This window comes from Festucalex cinctus, chromosome 3, assembly GCF_051991245.1.
Source record: "Festucalex cinctus isolate MCC-2025b chromosome 3, RoL_Fcin_1.0, whole genome shotgun sequence".
Taxonomy (NCBI): domain Eukaryota; kingdom Metazoa; phylum Chordata; class Actinopteri; order Syngnathiformes; family Syngnathidae; genus Festucalex; species Festucalex cinctus.
In genome coordinates, this window is record NC_135413.1 from 26,296,499 (window position 1) to 26,318,654 (window position 22,156).

The 22,156-nt window shown below is 39.6% G+C and overlaps 1 protein-coding gene across 1 annotated transcript; it reads right to left on the reverse strand.

Annotated features, from left to right (window-relative positions):
• Positions 1-2,224: 2,224 nt before the first annotated feature.
• LOC144016255 (ethanolamine kinase 2) lies at positions 2,225-21,349 on the reverse strand. The gene is made up of 9 exons (XM_077517141.1): positions 21,089-21,349; positions 18,152-18,396; positions 16,208-16,461; positions 15,015-15,149; positions 10,797-10,945; positions 10,326-10,409; positions 8,893-9,053; positions 7,483-7,556; positions 2,225-2,703 (listed from the first exon to the last, which is right to left on the reverse strand). The coding sequence occupies exons 2-9, from the start codon at positions 18,275-18,277 to the stop codon at positions 2,640-2,642; spliced, it is 1,047 nt and encodes a 348-aa protein (XP_077373267.1). The 5' UTR covers positions 18,278-18,396; positions 21,089-21,349; the 3' UTR covers positions 2,225-2,639.
• Positions 21,350-22,156: the final 807 nt, after the last annotated feature.

Genomic DNA, 22,156 nt, shown 5'->3' on the forward strand with positions numbered 1-22,156 from the left:
AAAACGATGGTGATAATGACGATGAACATCATGATCATGACTAAACTGGTAACTGTTTATCTAACCAAATGACAATGACTTGTGGGGTTCCCCAGGGGTCAATCTTGGAACCCCTCTTGTTTAATCTGACCATGCTTCCATTAGGCCAGCTAATACGCAGGACAGATAGACGGACAGACGGACAGACAGACAGACAGACAGACAGACAGGTTATAAGGAAAGTTGCCCACACTTAAAAAAAAAGGTCTTAAAACAAGTGATTAATGGAAATACCGCCGTGCGACAAAAGATGCAAGGACTCAAAAGAAACGCACAAAAAACAAGTCGGTGTGTACATTAGCTAGCGTGTGATGAAAAGTGACGGCGCGTATACTGTAAATGGTGAGGGGGTGTTGGCAGAACAGCGGGGGTCAGCAGCCTTGGCAAGCCTTTGACAATAACACCCATCTAAATGCAATACCCGCACAAAAGAATGTTTTATTAAATATTTCTTTAAAAAAAGTCATTTGAAAGCTTGAGCTACGCGTGTTTTGAAAGGCGGCATAAAGGCCTATACTTCTCTTTTAATGCAATTAGAGGAAATCTACAGCAATTTTTTTTCCCTGCAAAATGACGATGGACAAAAGGCCAATTCTTTTCGTCTTTCAGGCGAAGTCCTTGGGTCCTTTTTAAGTGCGATAGTCTACTAATTAAATATTATATGTACGAGAGGGGGCGGCGGTGTGTGGGGGGGCGGGGGGGGGGGGGGGGTGGGGGGTGCCACTTTAAAAGTAGCGCCGATTGTTTGAATCAAAGACACAGCTGCAGCCTTGGTGAGTGCGGCGATGTTACGACCGTGGGCACGCGCAAAGAATGCAATTGTGGCCGCTACGTTCACCAACGTGGACACAATAAACGCAACTTTTAGCACAATTAGACAGTGAAGGTTAGGGGCTAAGCCCCAAGGTGAAAAGTACAAATATAAAGCCACACATCAGAAAGTTTTGAATTTTGATATCAATGGGGAACAAAACCCAAGATGTCAAAACTTTGTTCAGGTGGAAAAACACTTTTTAATGAAGTACCATTTACCATTTATATATTTCAACATGTACTTTACACACATCTGATAGGCTGAATGTTATTGAATGGTTAATCAGTATTTTTGAGAGAATTATTAAGGTTCAATTGTTAATTTGTTCTCAATGCATTTCAATGGGCATAAATTATTCTCAAATTTTGGCTATTTGTGGGCCTGGCCAGTCACAATCCAACCCACCAAATAGCGGCGGTTGACTGTATAGTAAATTAAAAAGTTGTTTAAATTGATAAATTGGTCCATCTTCTGATCAGATTGATGATCTATTATCATTTTTGTTGAACGCGCTGATTGGTGATCGGCTCTAAAATCCTGATTGCGTAAAGTCTAATCTGTGATATAGAAATAGATTATTAAGAGTCCCTTGGCATGTCTTTAAAGGTCTTTAAAAACACTTTCAATTTTATCAATATGTTCGGATTGCTACAGACAGACACGTTTTGTTAGTCGAACGTGGGTGTCACAAGTTTTGCTGTGACCAACCAATCAGAAGAGAGAATAATGCTGATGACATCAAGGGCCAGCTAGAAGGCAATCGGATCTGTTCAAGTAAAATCACCATTGTTAATATACTGTTTATATTACAACAATCAGCACTGCTGACTCTGAAGGCCACGGGCAGATTAGATTTACATAGCAACACAGACTAAAATCTAATTGGACAATAAAAACTAAACAAATAAAATCTAGCTTCCACATTCACATACTGAAATGCAACAAAATGAAGATAATAGGCCGTTGAGAGTAAATTCATAAAATTTCATAGAATAAATATTCAATAATATACAAAGTAGGTCCATAACCACTGTGGATAGCCTATTCGCATTTTTAAAGGCAGATTTGCGTTGTTTAATTAGGAGAACTCCCACTAACATTTGAAGCTAATGTTGAATATCGTGACGTGTTTGGAAACAACAGAAAAGCTTCAAAAGCGTCGTTGTCATTTGTTTGCTCACTTTTTGGATTTGTGCGGCGTACGTGCGCGGTGTAAGAGAGTCAAGTAGTAAATTGTGATTAAGAGCTTTGTGATGATGTTTAGGCCAACGTGGGCACGGCGGCGCTGGAAACAATGTGCTCATGGAAAGAAAGCATTTCATGCATTTAGTCGCCAACGACGACTGTTAAATTGGAGAAGCGTTGCGGTTCTTTTTCTTTCTTTTTTTTTTTTAACCATAGTCGGAGTTGACGGAACGATTAAACAACCTCAGCAGACGTCGTCAAGGCGACACTGGTTAATGAACGTCGTTAAATGACGATTAGCGATTGTACGTTTCATTTGGAACGGATGTTGTTGTTGGACTTTTTGCACAAAATATCTCCATTCATTTATTTTCAATCGAGGGGTCCTGGGTACTATACGATTCAGTGAACTTATTTGGAAGAGTGGTGTAAAAATCATCATCATTTAGTGGCGTACTTCTTTATCCATTTTTTACAGGTTTTTTTTTAAAATAGTATTTATGGCCAAAGAGTGTTACTCATACAAATATTTAAGCATTTATATCTTACTGTATGTTCCCGAGTTAGAACGGTTACACCACTGTGCCGCCCTCTTGTCAATTCATTTCATTAAGAAATATTCTTCTTTCTTCTCAAAGTAGCGGTTGAGTCGTGCCACGGCATACCTACGACAACAAAAGCAAACACAAGTTGTTATGACATTTTTTTATGTTTTAAATTTTGTTGTTGTTGTTGTTGTTTAGTTCTAGCTGATATTCAAATATACAGAAATTTCATCTATGGAAGACAAAATACAAAAATGCCAAGGTTAGCTTAGCACTAGCTAGCATATATGACACAAGCGGATGGATTTCAAATTGGCTCAAAAGAAGATCTTGGCTTCTGCCATTGGCCAGTGTACATTGAGGAATCCCGGAGGTTAAAGTAAGTTACTTGTAACTACAAAAAAACAAAACAAAAAAACCTTACTGAAGGTTGACGTGAATCGGTTAGCATTACAGCAGCTGCTTGGTGTCTACCATTTTGTCTATACAGAAGCACCACTAGCCATTGTAATGTGGTTTTTCTCACAAGTACAGGTTGTCTCGGGTGGCTTTTTATTTTGTGTAGTGTGTGCTAAAAGGAGCGCAAATATTTAGCAAATGGCCTCTTGTGTCATTGTTGAACAAGTGATGAACGCCTTCCCTTGCTTCGCACATATAAACATGGAACAAAAAATGCCTAACTGTACATGTACACGTGTGCCATCCAAAAACTAAGTGTCCTTTTATTCTCCCAAAAGAATCAACTTAAAATGTCTTAAAGAAATATACAATTTTATTAATATTTATTTCATGAAACGTTTGCATTTTATTTATGATTTATTTATTCTCCTGTAAAATTTTGGGTCACATCGATCTGTTTTAAAGGTTGAAAATGTAAGAAGTTATTTTTGGTAATGTAGAAATGAACCAGAAAAAAAACTTTGACTCGCTATTGATGTTTTTATTATTTTTTATTTCATTAAAAAAAAAAAAAAGTTATTTTATTTCTTAATTTTTAACATGATATTGTAGTGGGCCAAATTGATCCGTTTAAATTTTTAAAAATAGGAACATGTTTTTTGCAAATGCATTAAATGTTTGTTTTTTTCATGTTCTTGTTTTTTTTTTTTTTACAAAACATGCAGTGGTTCTCAATTTAATGATATTATTAAGACAACTGGAAATTGTTTTAAATTGCGTACTTAAAAAAATCATATTACAACAAAAAGAAAAAAAAAATCCATAACTTTGATAAGGTTTTATTGCTTTGAAGCCGAGTAAAAAGCAAGAGCAAATCCTTTGATTTTGGCTTTTATTCATCCTTGCATTACTCTTCCATACCCCTTTCTCCCACTTCATATGAAAGATAATCATTCATTTATAAGGTTACTTCTACAAGAGCCCATAATATTGATTTTTGTTCTTAAGTTATAGCAGTTAATCCGCTTTTTAAAAACATTTCATTGATTTAGCAATGGCGGCAGGTCACGCTGACAAGGACCGACGGTTTTGTGGTCTCAACCGCTGTCAGGTTCCCTTTTATTTGGGGGGGGAAAAAAAAAAAGTGCTTTCGCAACCACATTATCAGACGACCTGAGGAACGCCATCGCCCTTGGCCCTTTTTATAAAATCATTTTTTTTGACAAAGCAGTGTTCAGTACGCTCGGTCATCTGTGGTAGTCTTGTGTTGTGTATTGCAGAAACTTTTACTGACTTGTAGTCACGTTTTGTTCATAAATTAATTAAATGAAATGAAAAAAAAGTCTTAAAAATATATATTTTTCACAGGTTTCATTGTTATGTAAATATAATTGGTAAAAATATTCACATTGTGATGTTTTTAGTTGTAGCCACCATATGTCCGAGATAATGGCTGCACACAACGTTGTGGAGTGATCACATGTCAGAGTTATAGACCCACACAAGGCTGTAGAGCGACCAAATGTCAGACTCGTCCACACAATGTTGTGGAGTGACCTCATGACAACATAATGAACCCACACAACAGTGTGGAGCAAACGCTTTCCAAAGTCATGGACCCACACAACATTGTGGAATGACGACATCAGACTCTTAAAAACACACGAGTCGTGGATGCACACAACAGGTGAAAAGATTATATAAATGTAGACAAATATATAATATGAACATATTACATTTTGCATGATGTTATAAAAACATAATGCCAGTTATTTGGAGTTTGCAGAAACAGGGAGCACCACTGCCTCATCAAAATTAAACTTAATTTTTCCTTTTATAATTTGAAGTTTTTTTTTTTTAAATTGCTTGTTAAACCAGTCAACGATTATTTTATTATATTGTAAAAATTTGATCATTTCCAAAGGAGACAGGTCAGCAAATAAAATCAAGAATATTGTCTGTGTGCGTAAAATTATGCACTCTCTGGAAAAAAAAAAAAAACTCTTAAGGCACATTTTACATTGAAATGAAGCACCAGCCTCACAGTCCATCCAATTCATGTGCACTTTAACTCGAGCTGACAACTCAAAAAGTGGCGTACTTAACGTTTATCGTGATCGCGGATGAAACCGAGACCTCACTTTTTTTTCTTTTTTTTTTTTTGAGAGCGAGCGAGGGGAAAAATGAAAAGCAGGTATTCCCTCTCACAATGTCTTTTTGTATAAAAATGGACTTCAGCAGCAGCAGTGGTGGACCTCCTCCTTGTTCATTTCCTCATAATAATGTCTTTGTCAAAATAACAGGGCTGTCTAGCCAGCGCCGCCGCACATCTAAACCACACGCGCTTACACGCACACACACATAAATGAGCAAAGTAAATATGGAGTCAAGACGTTCCTATTGTCACAATGCACATCTGGCTCGGATTAGAGCACAAGGCCGCACAGACGCCTGTCACTCGTCGGGAAGTCAGTGGAGATTTGGCTCAGGGGGATAACAGTGGGAGGAAATGGGCACACACAAACGCACCCCCACGCACACGCACACGCACGTTTCCATGACTTCAGACAACATTTACTCGCATTGGTTTCATGGATACTTACCTCTAACTCTAAAAGTCTTGCTTTGGCCCTTTAGCTATCTTCTGAAAGCACTTTGGGGTACTAGATTATAGTATAAACACATGCTAAATGTGCCACACATACACAACGTTGTGAAGAGCCTATACAAAACTTTAATTGTTGTCCTAGCATCCATATCCAAAGAACATAAAATCCTAACCTGATTGGGTGGGACTAATGTCACAGGAATTTAAACATGGACATAGACACAACATTGTGGAGCAACCACATGTCAGAGTCCACTGGAATGTTGTTGTTTTTTTAAGATTAAAAATGCTACAACCACATAACATTTGAGGCCAATTAGGCGGAAAAAAGTTATACAATTTGTCAGAATATAAACATGGACCAACACAACATTGTGGAGTAATGGATGTGCTCAACAGTGTGGAGTAATCACATGTCAAAGTCATTGACGCACACAACATTGTTGAGAAACATCTTGTCAGTGTCATGGATCCACAAAACAATGTGGAGCGAGCACACGATTGATGCACACAGCATTGTGGAGCAAACACATGTCCAAGTCATGAACCCATACAATGCTGTGCCGCACCCACATGACAGACACATAGACCTGTACAAGTTGTGGAGCGACCACATGCCAGACTCATAGATGCACACAACATTGTGGAGCGACCACGTTAGAGCAATTGATAAACACAACATTATGAGGCGAAAGCTTGTCCACATAATGGATGCACAGCATATTGTGGGAAAAAAAGTAATGTCAACTTCATGGGCTCACATAACACTGTGGCAGTTAGACCCATGAACCCACACAATGCTGTGGAGCAGCCACATGTCAGATTCACAGACGCACACAACATTGTGGAGCGGCCACATGTCAGTTATGAACCCACACAACGTTGTGGAGCAGCAACACCCCAGACTCAAGGATACGCACAACATTGTGGAGGAACTCAAAACTCACAAGTCAAGGTACTTGTAAGTCAGGGTACTACTGTACGTGTATTTAGGTTAGGGGGTGCGTAGAGGTCAGCAGGCTCGCCATCCCTTCAATTTCCCGCCGTGCTTGGCAACAGTTAGCACTTAAATGAAGGTAACCCGACCCGGCTGCGCTAACTCGGGGGGCGACCGGGGAGCAGACGGCGGCGGAGGTGGTAGCGGCGGAGGGGTTCGAGGGACACGTACGCAAAACGCAGGAGCGACGGCCGGGCGAGAACAATAGCGCCTCTGTGCCTCGGCACCCTTCTGGATCACATTTCCTCACCGGGGTCTACATCCAAATGAGGCGAGGGCGCTGCCGTTGATCTCGCAAGAGGTTGCGTGGGAGCGAGAGGGAGGCTGCCGGGTGTCTATAGCGATTTGGATCATCGTGGTGGTGCGGGTCAGACGCACAGAATGATAGGTGGGGGTGGGGAGGTGGGGCTTTTCAAAGCCTTTTTCAAACAAAGATAGCAGCAGTAAATTTAAAATACTCTGGATTTTTACACATAACCAATTAAAGGCACTGCTAAGTGAATTCAGGCATTTGTTTCTATGTACATTATATGTTTGAAGGTAACGGGATAAAAAGATGCAAAGCCTGAGAACTGTGTAGCACTCTAGAGTGCCTCGTTGTCAGCTGTGAGTGTGCGCATGTCATGGCGCGAAGGTGGAAGAGCAAGGATTTCATTTAATTAATTCATTTATTTATTTTCAAAAGTCTAAAGTGTGGACAGGGGTTTCACGCTGGCATGGTCTCGCTAGAGCGCCTCATTGTCACGCCGTGGTAAAGCCCCACGATGATGCGGTGGAACATATTCCACCATCATAAGTAATGATATGACATAAATGTCTGTTATCACGTCTAAAATACAGTAGCTATTGGGTGTGGATACTTTTGTGAAATAAATAAATTGAAGGAAGCACAAACCTGTGGAAGTCAAAATCAATCGAGGAGTAATGAGACTGGAGAATTGCCCACAAACCCCAGAAGAAGTTGGATGCCTAGTTGGAGTAAAAAATATTCAACAACAAAAAAATCAGTCATCCAATAGGTTAAGAGGTTGTTCAGTTATTTACACTTCATGCATCATATTTTGACTCCTGATTGTTTTGGTTGTTTTCTACTTCTTTTTTTTTGGAACAACCAACCAGGATTCTTTGGCAACAATGTGACAATTAAGGGATTATAGTATAAAGAGGAAGTCAACTCATTTTTTTAACAATAGTATACATTTGGTATTCTGATTAATATTGTGTTAGTGGAATATGAGTTAAGCAGCAAAATCCAGCCATTTTTATCCATCTCAGGGGACGGCCATTTTGCCACTTGCTGTCGACTGAAGATGATGTCAATGTTGCTCAGGTCTTAGGTAATAACCAATCACAGTGCAGCTTCAGAAAACACGTGAGCTCTGATTGGTCGTTGCCTGAGCAACATTGAAGTCGTGGTCAGTCGACAGCAAGTGGCAAAATGGCCGCGCCCTGAGATAAAAAGATTTTGCTTCATAACTCATATTCCAAAAATGTAATATTTATAAGAATGGCATGTTTAGACTAGTGAGGTCACATATAACATGTTATTGTCAAGAAATGTTTAAGATTGACTTCCAATTTAAGGGAAACCATTTTAAACTAAAAAGAAAAACCTTTCTGTAGTTGGAAGTAAAAGTTTCGAATCCAACTGGAACTTGTTCGCTGCCGTCAACATGATTAGGGAACGGGTGCCAGTTCAAGCTCTAATTTTTAATAGATACGCAAAAATATAAATCGCTGGACCAGCCAAACTATGAAGAAAAGTGGGACTTATAATCCAAAAAATACAGATATCATGTAGACATAACTCCCAACGCAACTCAACACCCAGTTGTTGGCGAATAGATAGGAGTATTTGGTGGACCTATCGACCATAAAAGGACACACAAAAAGTCTCAAGGTCCCATGCTCTAAATTGATCAGGAAGTCGGACATTTTGATTCAAAGCAGCCATTTTGGGCAAATTCCAAGGCTTGGACAAAGTGAGCCCCAGCCAGAATAGAAAAACACTGTCAGTTTTTATTACTTCCCCTTTTTCATGGAAAAGCGTCCACATCATTTTGCGAGTGTCCCTCTCATGTCATTGTTGGACGGCAAGAGCGCGTTTAAGCCTGATAGTCCACTAAGTATGACAATTACATTCAAAAAGTCTTTTCAGTTTCTCATTTTTCCTTCTGTCACTTTCCAATCAACTCACAGAGAGACTCCATCACAATCAGAGCTGTGCTAGGTCACATTTTTCAGACATGCTGGCAATTTTTGCTCTTAAACAGGAAGTTGGGTTTTGAGGCAAGTCGTCGCTCACCAAGGAGAACTTGCAGACTTGCACGTAGAGTCGCGTCACCTCGTCCCGCGTGACGCTGACGTCTTGCCCCGTGCAGTGTTTGTAGCTCAACAGGTAGGCCTCCAGCCAGTCGCTCTGCAGGCGGCGGCTCGGGCAGCGGCTGTAGTCTAGATCCTGGACGCCTTACCAAAAAACACGAGTTGTTTTATGGGAGGTCAGTCTACATAAATATGACATTGATTTTTATTCAACTTTGTAGACTTTGAAGAACCATTTTGTGGAAAATTCTGATGAGAGTCTGCAAATTTTGCCTTTAGAGTCACAGTGGAAGTAAAGACCGGCTTTGTCGAATGTTTTTGAAAAATTAATCCATGGACCGATTATCGTAAATGTTACGCAAGGAACACACATGTTGATAATCGGACCTAAGATGAGCATTTCCCTCTTTGCCATCAAAGCCAGCAAAGAACTGATCATCGTCTGTCTCTGAAAGTTTATCCTACGATTATCTTGTTAAGAGTGATATTTCCTTCCCGATAATCAGAACTTTCAAGAACACATACCAACAATCGGGGCAAAGCATTTTCCCTCCCTCGCCATCCAAAAAGTTAGTCAAAGCCCGATTGTCGAATGTCTCTGAAAGATGATCATGAGCAATTATCCTTGGTGTGGCGAGCATTTTTTTTATCTTCCCAAGTTGTTCAATATTTAAAGCACGGTACACACACCGATCATCACGATGAATTAGAGCATTTTCACCCCTTCTGATCGAACTCAGTACAGACATGATTGTCAGATGTCTCGTGAAGAGTATCCTGACAGTTGTCATGTGGTGTGATGTGTGTTAGGAGTGAGCGATAATCTAAGTAGGGTACACACATAACGATAATCGGGCCAAATTTTAACAATTAAATTACGGCTGAAAATGCTAAACCTGGTGAATATTCACAGGTTAGGATTAGTTTTGGCAAATGTGGATGGGTTAGGGTGTGGTCAACAGATCCTAGGACTCCATATTTTAATAAATTCTACTTTTGATCCTTTTATAGACAGTTTTCTTAATACTTTTTTTTTTTTTTTTGTAAAACTATGACTTAATTCTCAACCCATAATGTTTCCTTGCAAAAATAAGACATTTAGCTGTCTACTTTGGGGCATTATTAAAACGCAATAAGACGGCAGTGATTTACGCCGTATGGCCTCATCACTTGGCATCACGACGACGGCTGCATGTCATTAGTTAACGTAAACACGCTGCTGCAGTTAGCAATTATCGGAGGCGGAAGAACAGATACATGGATTACAAAAAAAGACGTGAAAAAGTAGAATTACTGATTCAAATGAGTAAAATTTAAAAGTACACTCAGAAAAAAAAAAAAAAACACTCAAAACAGATAACTGAAAAATCGATTTCAGGATAGCAACAAAGGTATTAGTTTTTGTTGCAAACCTACCAGCAAATTCATTGAAGTGATTGCCAATATCGAAGGCCTGGTAATTGTACTCGGCATACTCATAGTCGATGAATCTCACCGTCCCTAAAGGAGGGAAATAAAGGAGGGGGAGACGGTTGACGGTTGAGAAGTATTAGTAAACTAAATTCATCTAAGTTGGGGATACATACATGACACTGGTTTTTATATTTTATATTCAATACAGAGCAGCAATTTAAATTGACTGAATTATTTCCTACATTTAAAAAAACGTTATATTTTACAGCACACAACTTAAAACCACCGCAGTTTTCCTCTGTGATTGCTTCACCACCTTTTTTCCCCCAGAAAAACCCACCACAGACTTTTAGTATTGTCAGCAGTATTCATGCAGGTTAATTACAAGTGAAGGCTGGCGCCCTGTGACATTGCCCGCATGTGAAAATAATTGATTAGGCATCCCCAGAAGCACAAGTCCTCCCACCGGCTCACCCTGCTGCCGGTCGTGGATGATGTTTTTGGTCAGGAGGTCGTTGTGACACAACACGGTGGGCGAGCCCAACGGCGAGAGGTGTCGCTCCAGTGACTCGGCCTCCGTCGACAACCTCGCCAAGCTGGGCAACTGCGGGCCGGGCGCGGGACTGTACAGTGACGCAAACCGCAAGAAAAAAAAAAGAAAGGTTTGAACTGTAGATCTGAGTTTGCGCAAATGTTTCGCAGCGCTCGGGGCATCTTTAATTTAAACGTGTTGGCAGCATCGCATGTTCGATGTTAACAGCTGTCCTCACAACAGCTTGAACGTGAGGTTTTGGTGCGGTGTGAATCGTTTAAAAATTCAGCCCCTTGAGTCAGCTTCACTTAGTGACTTGAAATTTGGTAGGCATGTCTATCATGAGTAGACCCACAAAAAAAGTCTCAAGAGGTCATACCCGAAAAGACACAGCGAGCCTGCCATTTTTGTTTTAAAGAGGCCATTTAAGGCTCATTTTGTTATGACTAGGGTCATGCAAGAGTTATGCTTACTGTCATGACGAGGGGCATGCAAGGGTTATGCTTACTGTCATGACGAGGGGCATGCAAGGGTTATGCTTACTGTCGTGACTAGGGTCATGAAGGGCTATGTTTACTGTCATGACTAGGGTCATGCAAGGGTTATGTTTACTGTCATGACTAGGGTCATGCAAGGGTTATGTTTATTGTCATGACTACAGTCATGCAAAGGGTATGCTTGGGCCATGCAAGGGTTATGTTTGGGTCATGACCGTGAGGTCAAGTGTCTGTTTTGAACTGATGTAACCAGCATCTAGTTTCAACTGGTAAGACGCTATGTGATGTCAGAAGCTATGTGATGTCAAGAATCTTTAACCCCTTATCATACGAGCAATTTTGCCGAAAATGCTTGTAAAAAAAAAAAAAAAATGCATTCAAAGTAAGTTTGAAGCTGTTCCTGAACCATTTAGAGTATTGTCATAGTTTATATAAATTTTTTAAGAATGTTTGCCCGCCAGAGACCATCCAAATTTTAAGGGGTTAATCTCTTTATCTGGTCAACAGCCAATCAGATAATTCCATGTCAATCCTGTTACCAACATGTCTAGTCACAACCAATCAGATGGATTCGGTGTTTTGTCGGATTATTACCTCTGTTGCTCTGTGCACCTCCAAAGCCCAACTTAGCTTAGCGTCTCGTGATTCTCAATACATTCTCGTTGTTTCTCGTCTAGTAAAGTTTGTTCTACACCTTTCGATGTTATGCGAATTAAGAGTTAAAATCTTATTTGTGTCTGCATTTTTGGGATCCAACTCCAGTACATAACACATTTGGGCTATTTCCGTGACCAAAAAAAAAAAAAAAAAAAAAAAGAAATCTCACCCTACAGATTTAGTTTGATTGCTACCAAATTTAAAACAGACAGATGGGGCATGGCAGTGAAAATAATGGAAGTTGATGACTCATATTGATTCTGTAGTACAGCCCAGAAATTTGCAAAAAAAAAAAAAAAAAGACATTTTTGAAAAAAAATAAAAAATACTGTCACTTAGCAAATGTAATTTGGGAGATGTGTAGGTCTATATCATGAGTAGACCCACGAAAAAAAGTCTCAAGAGGCTTTGGTTTGAAGTGGTCATTTTAGGCTTATTTCAGCCATTTCAATAGGACTTCTTTAAAAATAAAAATAATAATAAATAAATATATAGATGTGGGTGAGGGTAACACTCCACAACAGATTTTTTTTCTGATTCCTACCATTATTTAAAAGCACATATATTATACAGATAAGTGATACTACAATGTGAAACATTTGAGTACTTACCATTGGATGGGGGCGGGGCCTAGCGGTAAAAATTGTAAGAAAAAGTACTGTACTACAATTGTGCATCGTATGCGCATTGCAGTATATGTGAACCAGAAAAATGGCTGAACAAGAATTTGGTTGATTTTGAAGATCATTTGACTAGTTCTTCCTTTCAGCACCCTGAAATGTTATAGCTTTCTACTTCCTGTCTGACTTTCAGCCGGCTTCAAAAGTCACACAGTCGTTCGCTTAATTGCAGTCGATCACCTGCATTAATGGCGGCCCTGATCTTATAAACCCTCCTGATTCCCTTTTCAGCTCAAGTGCGTCGATTAGGCGAATCTTTTGAACCCGTCGCCATCTTTTTTTGGGGGGTGGCATGCATGCGTCCGCCTCCTGCTCATTAGCGGGAATTTCCTCCGTTTATCAATGCGACTTATTTACATATGACTCCGACGCCACGTTTGCCTTTTCTTTGCACTCTTGTACGCTCGCGCCAGGGCATGCCAGCGCCCCAGCGGGAGGCCTTTTTCCGCATGCACTATTGCCCTCAGTGTGCGAGTGCGCGCGAGTGCGCGTGTTGCAGCTGCGCGCCGCCTATCTATGCGCAGCGGGTGGCAACCGAGGCTGAAGACCTCCTCTGCAGGTGCACCATCTTCCTGCTCTTTCTTTGGACGTTTCCTCTGAAGATCACATTCACGCTCAAGAGTACAAAAGTGTCTCTGATGCCTCTCCTTGCAAAGACTAATGAATACACGCACTTATATGCGCGCGCTCACATACATGCTGCTCCTCAGAGTGGGTCGGTGGCTCACGGCACAGCACCATCTACTGGGCCTCTACGAGAGGTGCAGCCTGCGTGCACTCTGCTGAAGTGTGGCAGGATTGCATGACATTTATTGAGAAATGTGTGTCCACATATTTACAACGTGTCGCATTGCAGTGATTTGAAGACAATAGTGTAAAATTTTAAATTAGTTGGAATGCCATTAATCTATTCCAGCAAGAAAATACATAAAGAAAAATTGGATAAAACATAATAAAAGACAATATAAGCATATAAACTAGTTATATAAAATATCATTACTGGACGTAAAGGGCGTGGCCTAGTGAGTGATGTCAGAATCTGGAGTTGAGCTGGCCAGGTTTATTTGCGTGTGAACGCCTGGCCGTGAGTTGTGGTCTACAGCAGCTCTTTGCAAGTGCTTGTATTTGACTGTTTCTCCGATTCAAGAGATGGGTTCTATAGAGAAAAAAAAAACTTGTAAGTTGAGGCACTCTTAAATCAAGTTGGCGCTCTAAATGTTTTTTGTTGAGAGTTACATCCAATGTATATAGAATGTAGTGTCCTTTTTTTTTTTTTTTTTTTAATCAGAAAAACATCAGCAAAAATTGTTTGCCATATTAAAAAAAATGCTTTCCAGATTTAAAAAAAATGTGCAAATCAGTGAAAAGCATATACAGTATCTTCCAATTTTGCAAATTGTATTATTATTATTTATTATTTGAATAAAAAAAAAAATTGAGAAGGGAAAAATACTTTTGATAATGCTATTGTAGCACGTATTGCTTGATTAATTTTTTTTATTTGAAAAAATAAATAAACATTTAGGGTCAAACTGCACTTTTAGTACATCTGGTGAGTAGAAAAACTCATTTTATACACATTTCACTCTTGAAAAATTGAACAAAAAAAATGAACAAATATCCCCTTATTATGTTTATTTTTCACTAATTTCTGGTCTCATTGCTGAAATAAAAAAAACAATATTGTAAAATAATTTTGTGCTGAAACGGTATGAACTTAAGCATGACTTAGTATCATAAATGTCCTTCGGTGGAGCTATCATTAATGTAACGTTAATATATACGTTTATTTAAAATCATAATCAACATTGAACTGTTCTTAGTTTTGCGCCTACATCTGACCTCGTGGGACCCCCTTGTCAAAGATAACCTAAGTAATTATATATACACATTATATTCCAATAAGTCATTATAACAAGTCGCCTCCCTCGAATGGAGTCTGGGAACCATGAGAGGAAGATAACAACACAGAAATGTTGCTGGAATCCATCAGGGCGCTCATGAAGTTCACGTTTCACCTTGCCACACAACCACCACCAGCTAAATGGCAGGAAGTTGACAAAATTAGAACACACACATGACACGCTAACGCTAGCTTGTGACAAATGTCTTGATCCTGCACTCATTTTTCTTATCACTGTCGATTTTTTTTAGCAAAGTTTTTAAAGTTATTTATTATTCTGGAGACAGACGCTCTATTGTTGTCCAATGAAAAACATGTAACTTCAAATTTGGTTAATTTTGTTTGTATCCAAATATTTTTTTAACATCCTTAGTTGTTTTTTTTTTTCAGATCAAAACAAGCTCATCAATGTCAGCTTATTACCTCGACCCGGCGAGTTTGCCGCTGTCCTTTAAAAGCGTGAGAAGATGAGACAACTTGGTCCACAGCAGGCGCTTGGGGGGGTGAGCGCTGGTTGGACAGATAGAGTGGATTCTCGCCATCTCTGCCGCGATCAATCTGCGGGGGAGAAGAACATTTTTTTTCCCTCTTATCTCCTTTTGACGGGTGATGTTTTCCGTTTTATGTCAACAGCGCTAACTAAACAAGTCACCACAAGAAAGCATGTGCTGTTATTGTAACGGATTGCATTTTGCAGACATACCAGGAAAAAAATAAATAAATAAATTTCAAGTTTTAATTTGGCAAGTTTCCAATACGTTATCACGTTAAAATGCAGTTCTTTCTGTTACAGGTCACTGGCGGAGCAGAGGTACGTGTCTTCTTTTTAAATTTTAAATCTTTGTAAACACATGGTCTTAGTTTTGCTTTTTGCACAGAATTATATAAGAGCAGCATTGTCACAGGCTACAGTAGCAATTAACTTTGATAAAATGCCACAAATAGGACTATCACTGGCCTGAATCCAAAGGAATTGCTATGCTAGTTGTCGCATTTTAACGTGCTATATATCATGTCAAAAGCTGGAAATTCTGAAAATTGAAAAAAAAATTTTAACATGAAACGTTGAAATGTAAAAATTATCACATTAAAACGTGATATATATATTAAAATGTAAGACTTATCAATGTGAAAACTCTCATGTGACAACATAATTCTTGAGACAGGCCTTAAATAAATATTACCTCGTTGCTTTCAAAAGGTCAAATTATGACAAAAAGTGTTGTGTATTTTAGTTTAGCGACCTCGTTGAAATTATCACATTAAAACATGAAACGTATCACATTATAACGTCATATCCTGTTGTGACAGGCTGACAGACAGCAATACTTTTCCATTTATTGAATCATCAAAATATGTTGTATAGATTGAAGCACTAAAATCTTATTTTAATAAGACGAGCAAGACCTCAATTCAGTGAGCATCAACTGCCCACGAATTTACTTCTGCTTTAGCTTTTATTGCAAGACTGCCTAAAGATCTGCCACATCCAATATGGTGGACGCATTGACGTATCACGGCAACGGGTCAACTCACTCTATAGTCTCTACTTGTATATGCCGATGGTTTTACACTTATATGACAGTAAACAGGCAAGGGAATGGATTATTTACGACCTGTACACGGAGGGCTGGTACAGCAGCTTGTCCTCGAGCACGTCTCCAGGGACAAACTGGTAGCAGATGCCGTTGCGGAAGCTGCAGTAGATCTGCGGCCCGCAGCCGTGAGCGTGGAGGAGATGGAACATTTCCACCTCCCGCTGGCGGTCCACGAACAGCTCGGTCCGTTTGCCGTAGACTCGCACCAGCACGCAGTCGGACTCGTCCACGGAGCAGCCCAGCAGCTGGTTGGTGATGCCCTCAGTGAATGTCTGCCGCCACGTAAGAAATATTTGATTTACTAAAGAAATAATTTAGTTTTGAAATCAATATGCCACGGAAGAGGCGGGACTTGTTTTTGCACATGAGCTTTGATTCCGGTTCCGGTTCACGAATTGTGCGCTGCGTCCCATTACTTGTGCTTTCAACTTTGTGCACCCCCACCCTCCAGCTCATTAGGGCTGGGTATTGCCGCCAACCTTACGATACGATACGTATCACGATACAGGGGCCACGATACGATACGTATCGCGATACATATGTACAGTGTTCCCTCGTTTTCCGCTGGGGTTAGGTTCCAAAAAATACCCGCAATATATGAAATCCGCGAAGTAGTTAGCTTTATGTTTTACACCGCTTATAAATGTTTTAAGGCTCTAAAATCCCCGACCGCACAATTTATACACTTTTCTCATTGAGGCATTTACATGTTCTCACATTTCTCTCTTGTTCAAACATTGACAATGTTCAAACCTTCATAAATTTTATAAAATGGGTATATTACTGTAAAAAAATATGCAAAATTGCACTTAAAAAAAAAACCTGCGATACAGCGAGACCGCGAAAAGTGAACCGCGTTATAGCGAGGGAAGACTGTATCCCAAATAAGACACTTTTTTTTTCTTTTTTTTTTAAAAATATAGGAAAATTGGTACACTGAGACACGTGCCATGTTAAGTTTAGCAATAAATAAATGCTGACATTCTTCCTCTGCTTTCATTTTTCTTAGCAAGACACAGTGTCCAATCACCGGTGAGCTCTTTTTGCATTAATTGAAGGCAATTAACTTCAAAGACGCTGCTGGTTTTGATTTTTTTAGGTACAATGCAAGCCGCAAAGGCAAACGTGAACTGCCGATTTAAAGTTAACGAGCAATATCGATTCTGACGCCTGCGTATCGATACGTGTATTGTGATGAGGCCCGCAACGATATATTGCCGTATCGATTTTTTGAGCACACCCCTACAGCTCATCATAATAGCTCAGATTTATATGATCAATACAGTTATTTTCCCAGCATCTGTTATTTTTATAAGTAAGGACTGTACGGATTTTGAACAAGTAACCCAAGATAGGTCAGGCGGAAACTCCAAGCAGCACTGGCGCAAGCACTAGAAATGAAACCATCTGACATCATTCCAAATGAAAAGCGTTCTCGCTCAGATACTCAGAGCTCCCCATTGAAGTGACTGCTGACATGACACAATGTACACAACGCTCACACTTTCTCATTCTCAGCGGCAGTCCCAGAGCAGGTGTCGCTCATTCCTGAAACACCCTCCACCAAATAAATACGAGCACAATACGCCATTAAAGTGGCGCACGTGGTCTGTGTGTGTGCTTTGGTAGACCTGCCGCAGATGGAGAGGTCACCCGGCCCATGTGATGTCACCTAACAAACATAAACTCTATTTCAGACTCTGATTGAGCCAACATGGTGACACAATGAGTTTCTTGTGGCTACATCAACACACCTCCACCCACTAGACCTCGTCCTTTAGTTTTTTTACCTATTACTACTTTGGTGCTGTATACAGATAAATGGGAGAAATAGCAAGAGAAAATATTGAACAGTATTTCCACGGAATTATGGGAAAATACATGGAACGTAAACATGGACGCGCACAATCTACCGGGACGCTAATCGTCGTTAAAGGCAGCGGACTCAAAACGGCGACTGGCCTTCATGCGGATGTCTTGCGGACTCCAGTGAGGTCTCAGCGTTCCGAGGAGGTCCAGGACGGATGTACGAGCGTCACGTTCGTCCACGTGGACGTCAAGGTGGAGAAGATCATCGCTCGTCTTCATTTTCCACTCTGATCTCGCATCAGTGGACACCTGGACATCCAAGTCCACATGTGCCTCCTGACTGCTGAATCAATAATCTATCCAGTGTGGTGACCAGGGGCCAATGTTCCTGTGGACGTCTTATACATAACGAGGAGTTTACTGATTAACAAGCATCGCTGGACTGCACTGCAGATACCTTCATGTAGGATGAGCATTGGAGGTATTTGAATTCATCTACTGTAGATAGATAGATAGACATGTCAGTCAAAATTCACCACCATGCTTACTGTATGCACACATTTCAATTTCATTTATTATTATTATTATAATTATTAGTTTAAAATTAGAATTGGTTATAGAGACTGAATTCTCAAAAAAAAAATTTCAAGAGGTGTGATTGAGGCCATTTTCGTGGATCAAGCCAGCAACCTCAAAACAAATGTAAACTTTCAATATGAGGGGGAAATAATCTCACCCAAAAGAAAATTTAAAAGGCCCCTGACTCCAGCAACGTCAGACCATTTTGAAAATTTTGAAATGGAAACTGATCCATTTTGGTGGTGCATGGTGCGGAATGTTTTTTTTTTTTTTTTTTTTTCTCCAGTTAATAACTGACACTGAAATTTTGCAGTTGAAAACTAGCTATTTCAAAAAATGTGAAAATTTTGTAATTTATGAATTAAATCCCCAAATTTTCAATTTTTTTCCAGTTAATAACTGACATTGAAATTTTGCAGTCGAAAATTAGCTATTTCAAAAATGTGAAAATTTTGGAATTTAAATCACAAATTCAAAAATTTCCACTCTTCTTTTTTTTTTTTTTTGCACCAAAAAAAAAAAATAATTCATTACAAATACAATAGTTTCAGAAGTGCTGAAACGGGTACAATTCTTTTAAATTTTAATTTTGAAATTTTGAAATTCAAAGTGAAAAATGTTAGGAAGCATTTTTTTTTCCACATTTATATATTAAACTTTTAAACATTCTGACTTTTAGATTTTGTTTTAGAAGTTTGTCATCAATTTCATATAAGAGTTTTGCAAAAAGTTACTGTACATAATTTTTCTGTAATTTTTTTAAATCATATTTTTGACACATGTAACTTGTAAAAAAACAAAAATGTAATTAAGTGACATGCACTGATCTTGTCAGGCCTCTTTCACCAATACCAATACAAAATTAGTGTTCTCGCTTTAGATGGATTTAGTTCTATTTTCCTGATGTTTCATCAATTAAAAAAAAAAAAAAAAAAAAATTCATATGGGTAATAATATTTCTGGCAAGGGTGAGTCAATGAATTCATGTGAAGCCGAAGCTGATGACTGCGTTAACAAAGTGAATTTCACGTGGTGGTGCTGGTGGTGGGGGTGGGGGGGGGGTCCTTTTTAAATAATTTAGCCGCGATGTTTACTCCTTTCGCATGCGTAACAGTAATTGCTCCAAATACTTAACAAGCTCTTAGACGCCAGCTCGCCATCAAAGAGCGTCTTCAGCATCAAAGAGCAATTCCCATTAAAAATGAACGCGAACCAGACAGTGTTTAAGAAAAACATATATTTTGAATGCCACCTGCTGCATGCTGCCTGTCGCGTGTTTGCCGTCGGCGTTATGAGACGATAGACGACAACGCTGATAGACGAGTGAACTTGTCAAGGTCTTTTGATCCTCGGGAATGAATCATTGACAGCGAGATCAACAAACGGGCAACAAAAAGGTTACTGAAGTGTCTCTGTTTGCCTTTTGAAGCAATACCGCTGGGAGTCACACATGCCTTTACTCGGGAATATGTCGGAATTCGTACGCCGGCAGCTGCGGAGAATCTTCTTGAAAAGCAAAATCTTGCACGAGCACACAACAAAAACGCCAGCAGTTTGGAAATGTTGGGACGGGAATATGTGGCATTTTGTAAAACTCATTCACTGCCAGTCATTATAGAAATTTTTTTAATTTCCAATACTCACGTGATATTACATTCAATAATTATATAAAAAACCGAATCAACCAAATAACAGAATAGACTCCCTACTTTTTGCCCCGTCCCGTTCTTTTATAATTGACAGTAGAAAAAAGTAGGTTTGCCAAAATACAGCCATTTCTCCCATGGACTCCGAAACTGTGTTTGTTTTGTATAAAATGGGGCAATGATGTCATCTACCGGCGGTTGGGCATCAGTAAAGTCGTTTCCAAGTTTGATATTTACAGTGGAGCATAATCAGATTCGCCCCCATTTAGCACCGCTCTAAAAAATACAATTGACAAGTATACTTGTCAAAGGCAGTGAATGAGTTAAAAATGATTTTTTTTTTAACAACCTTATTTTGACTTATAATTGTGTCAGCCTTTTGATGTGGATTTCAAAATGAAGGCGAACGCCTCCGTTAGTGCGACACAAAGCCGCTTTTACTTTTGCTGACCTTTGTTGAAACGAGAACATTCCTATGATGACGAGGAAAACAGTTGTCGCCGGTGTCTTTATGCGCACGTTTAACCTTTTTTGATGGAGTCTGCTATCAAGGCCTTTCATTTGTCACGAGAAAAAGTCATTTCAAACATCCGAACAGTATATCTACATTTCCTCTCCAATCAAAGATAAAATAGAAAAAGAAAGTCTTTATTGGCATTGTAAGGTAGCAGATAGAAGCAAATTGAAATATGGACGCCCCCTCGTCCCCTGTGAGGCCCCGTTGCAATCCTCACTGTCATTTCCACCAACACTTTGTGCGCAAACGCGCTAATGGACAAATTTAGCACATCAAAAGAGGATTCAATCTTCTTTTCAATCACGTCAGCTGGGAAGAATAACGTATCAACAATAAGGGGGGCATTACCGGGGCGGAGACATCCAGGCCGGATCGTGTCGCCATCGGAGCCTGCTGGCGGAGATGTCGCCAGCTCGCCGCCACCTTTAGCTGACAGTTTGATTGCCGGGCAAATTTGTGAGTCAGTCGTCCCTCAAGTGTCTCCAAAATGCTGCCGCTTGCTTACTAACTGGTGCTCATAGGAGGGAGCACATAACCTCCAATTTCGGCCCTCATTAAGTGGCCAAGTTCGTTCCTCAAGAGCCACTATCCAGCCTGTTTTCCATGTTTTTCTCCACCAACACACCTGAGTCATGATCAGGATCGTTATATCAAGGTTCTGCAAAGCTTGCTGATGAGCTGATTATTAGATTCAGCTGAGCTGAAGGAGCTCATGGAAAACAGGCTGGATGGTGGCTCTCGAGGACCAAATTTGGCCACCCCTGCTCGAACTAATAATTAGAGCTGTCAAAACTAATCGATTAATCGACAAGTAGTTGATTATAAAATTTATCAACAACTATATTAATTATCGAGTAGACATTTGGAGCCATTTTTTTTGTTTTAATCGTAGGAATGCGTTCAGCATGTTATTCGGCTTTTTATTCTCCACACTTTATTTGCCGTGTAATACTTGCGATTTACACCGTTCAAATTTTAACTTGCTTCAAATATTCACGCCATCTTGGGAATATATCGTCTGATTTCACAGTACCTACAGTATTCGCGGAATTTAATGTTAAATATCAACTTTACCCATTCATTTTCAATGGGACTGACAAACTTTTTCTAAGTCCCACTTTTGCATTTTTCCAATGGATATTTGGATATATATTTCCAATGGATTAGTTCCCTTTTTCCATCCAAATGAATGGAGGGTACTTTCAGATAACACTTTTACATATAAAAGGGCCATTAGCCATGATTTTCAACACGTTACGGAGACATGCAAGTGCGCTGGTTCAAATCTCGCTTGGGAAATATCTTTAGCATTCAGCTTTCAGCATTCCCACGGAATTTCTACAGAGATTTCACTTTGTCTAGTTTCATTTAAAATTGTCCAAATCTTCTGATTTCAGCATATCAACCTTGATCATT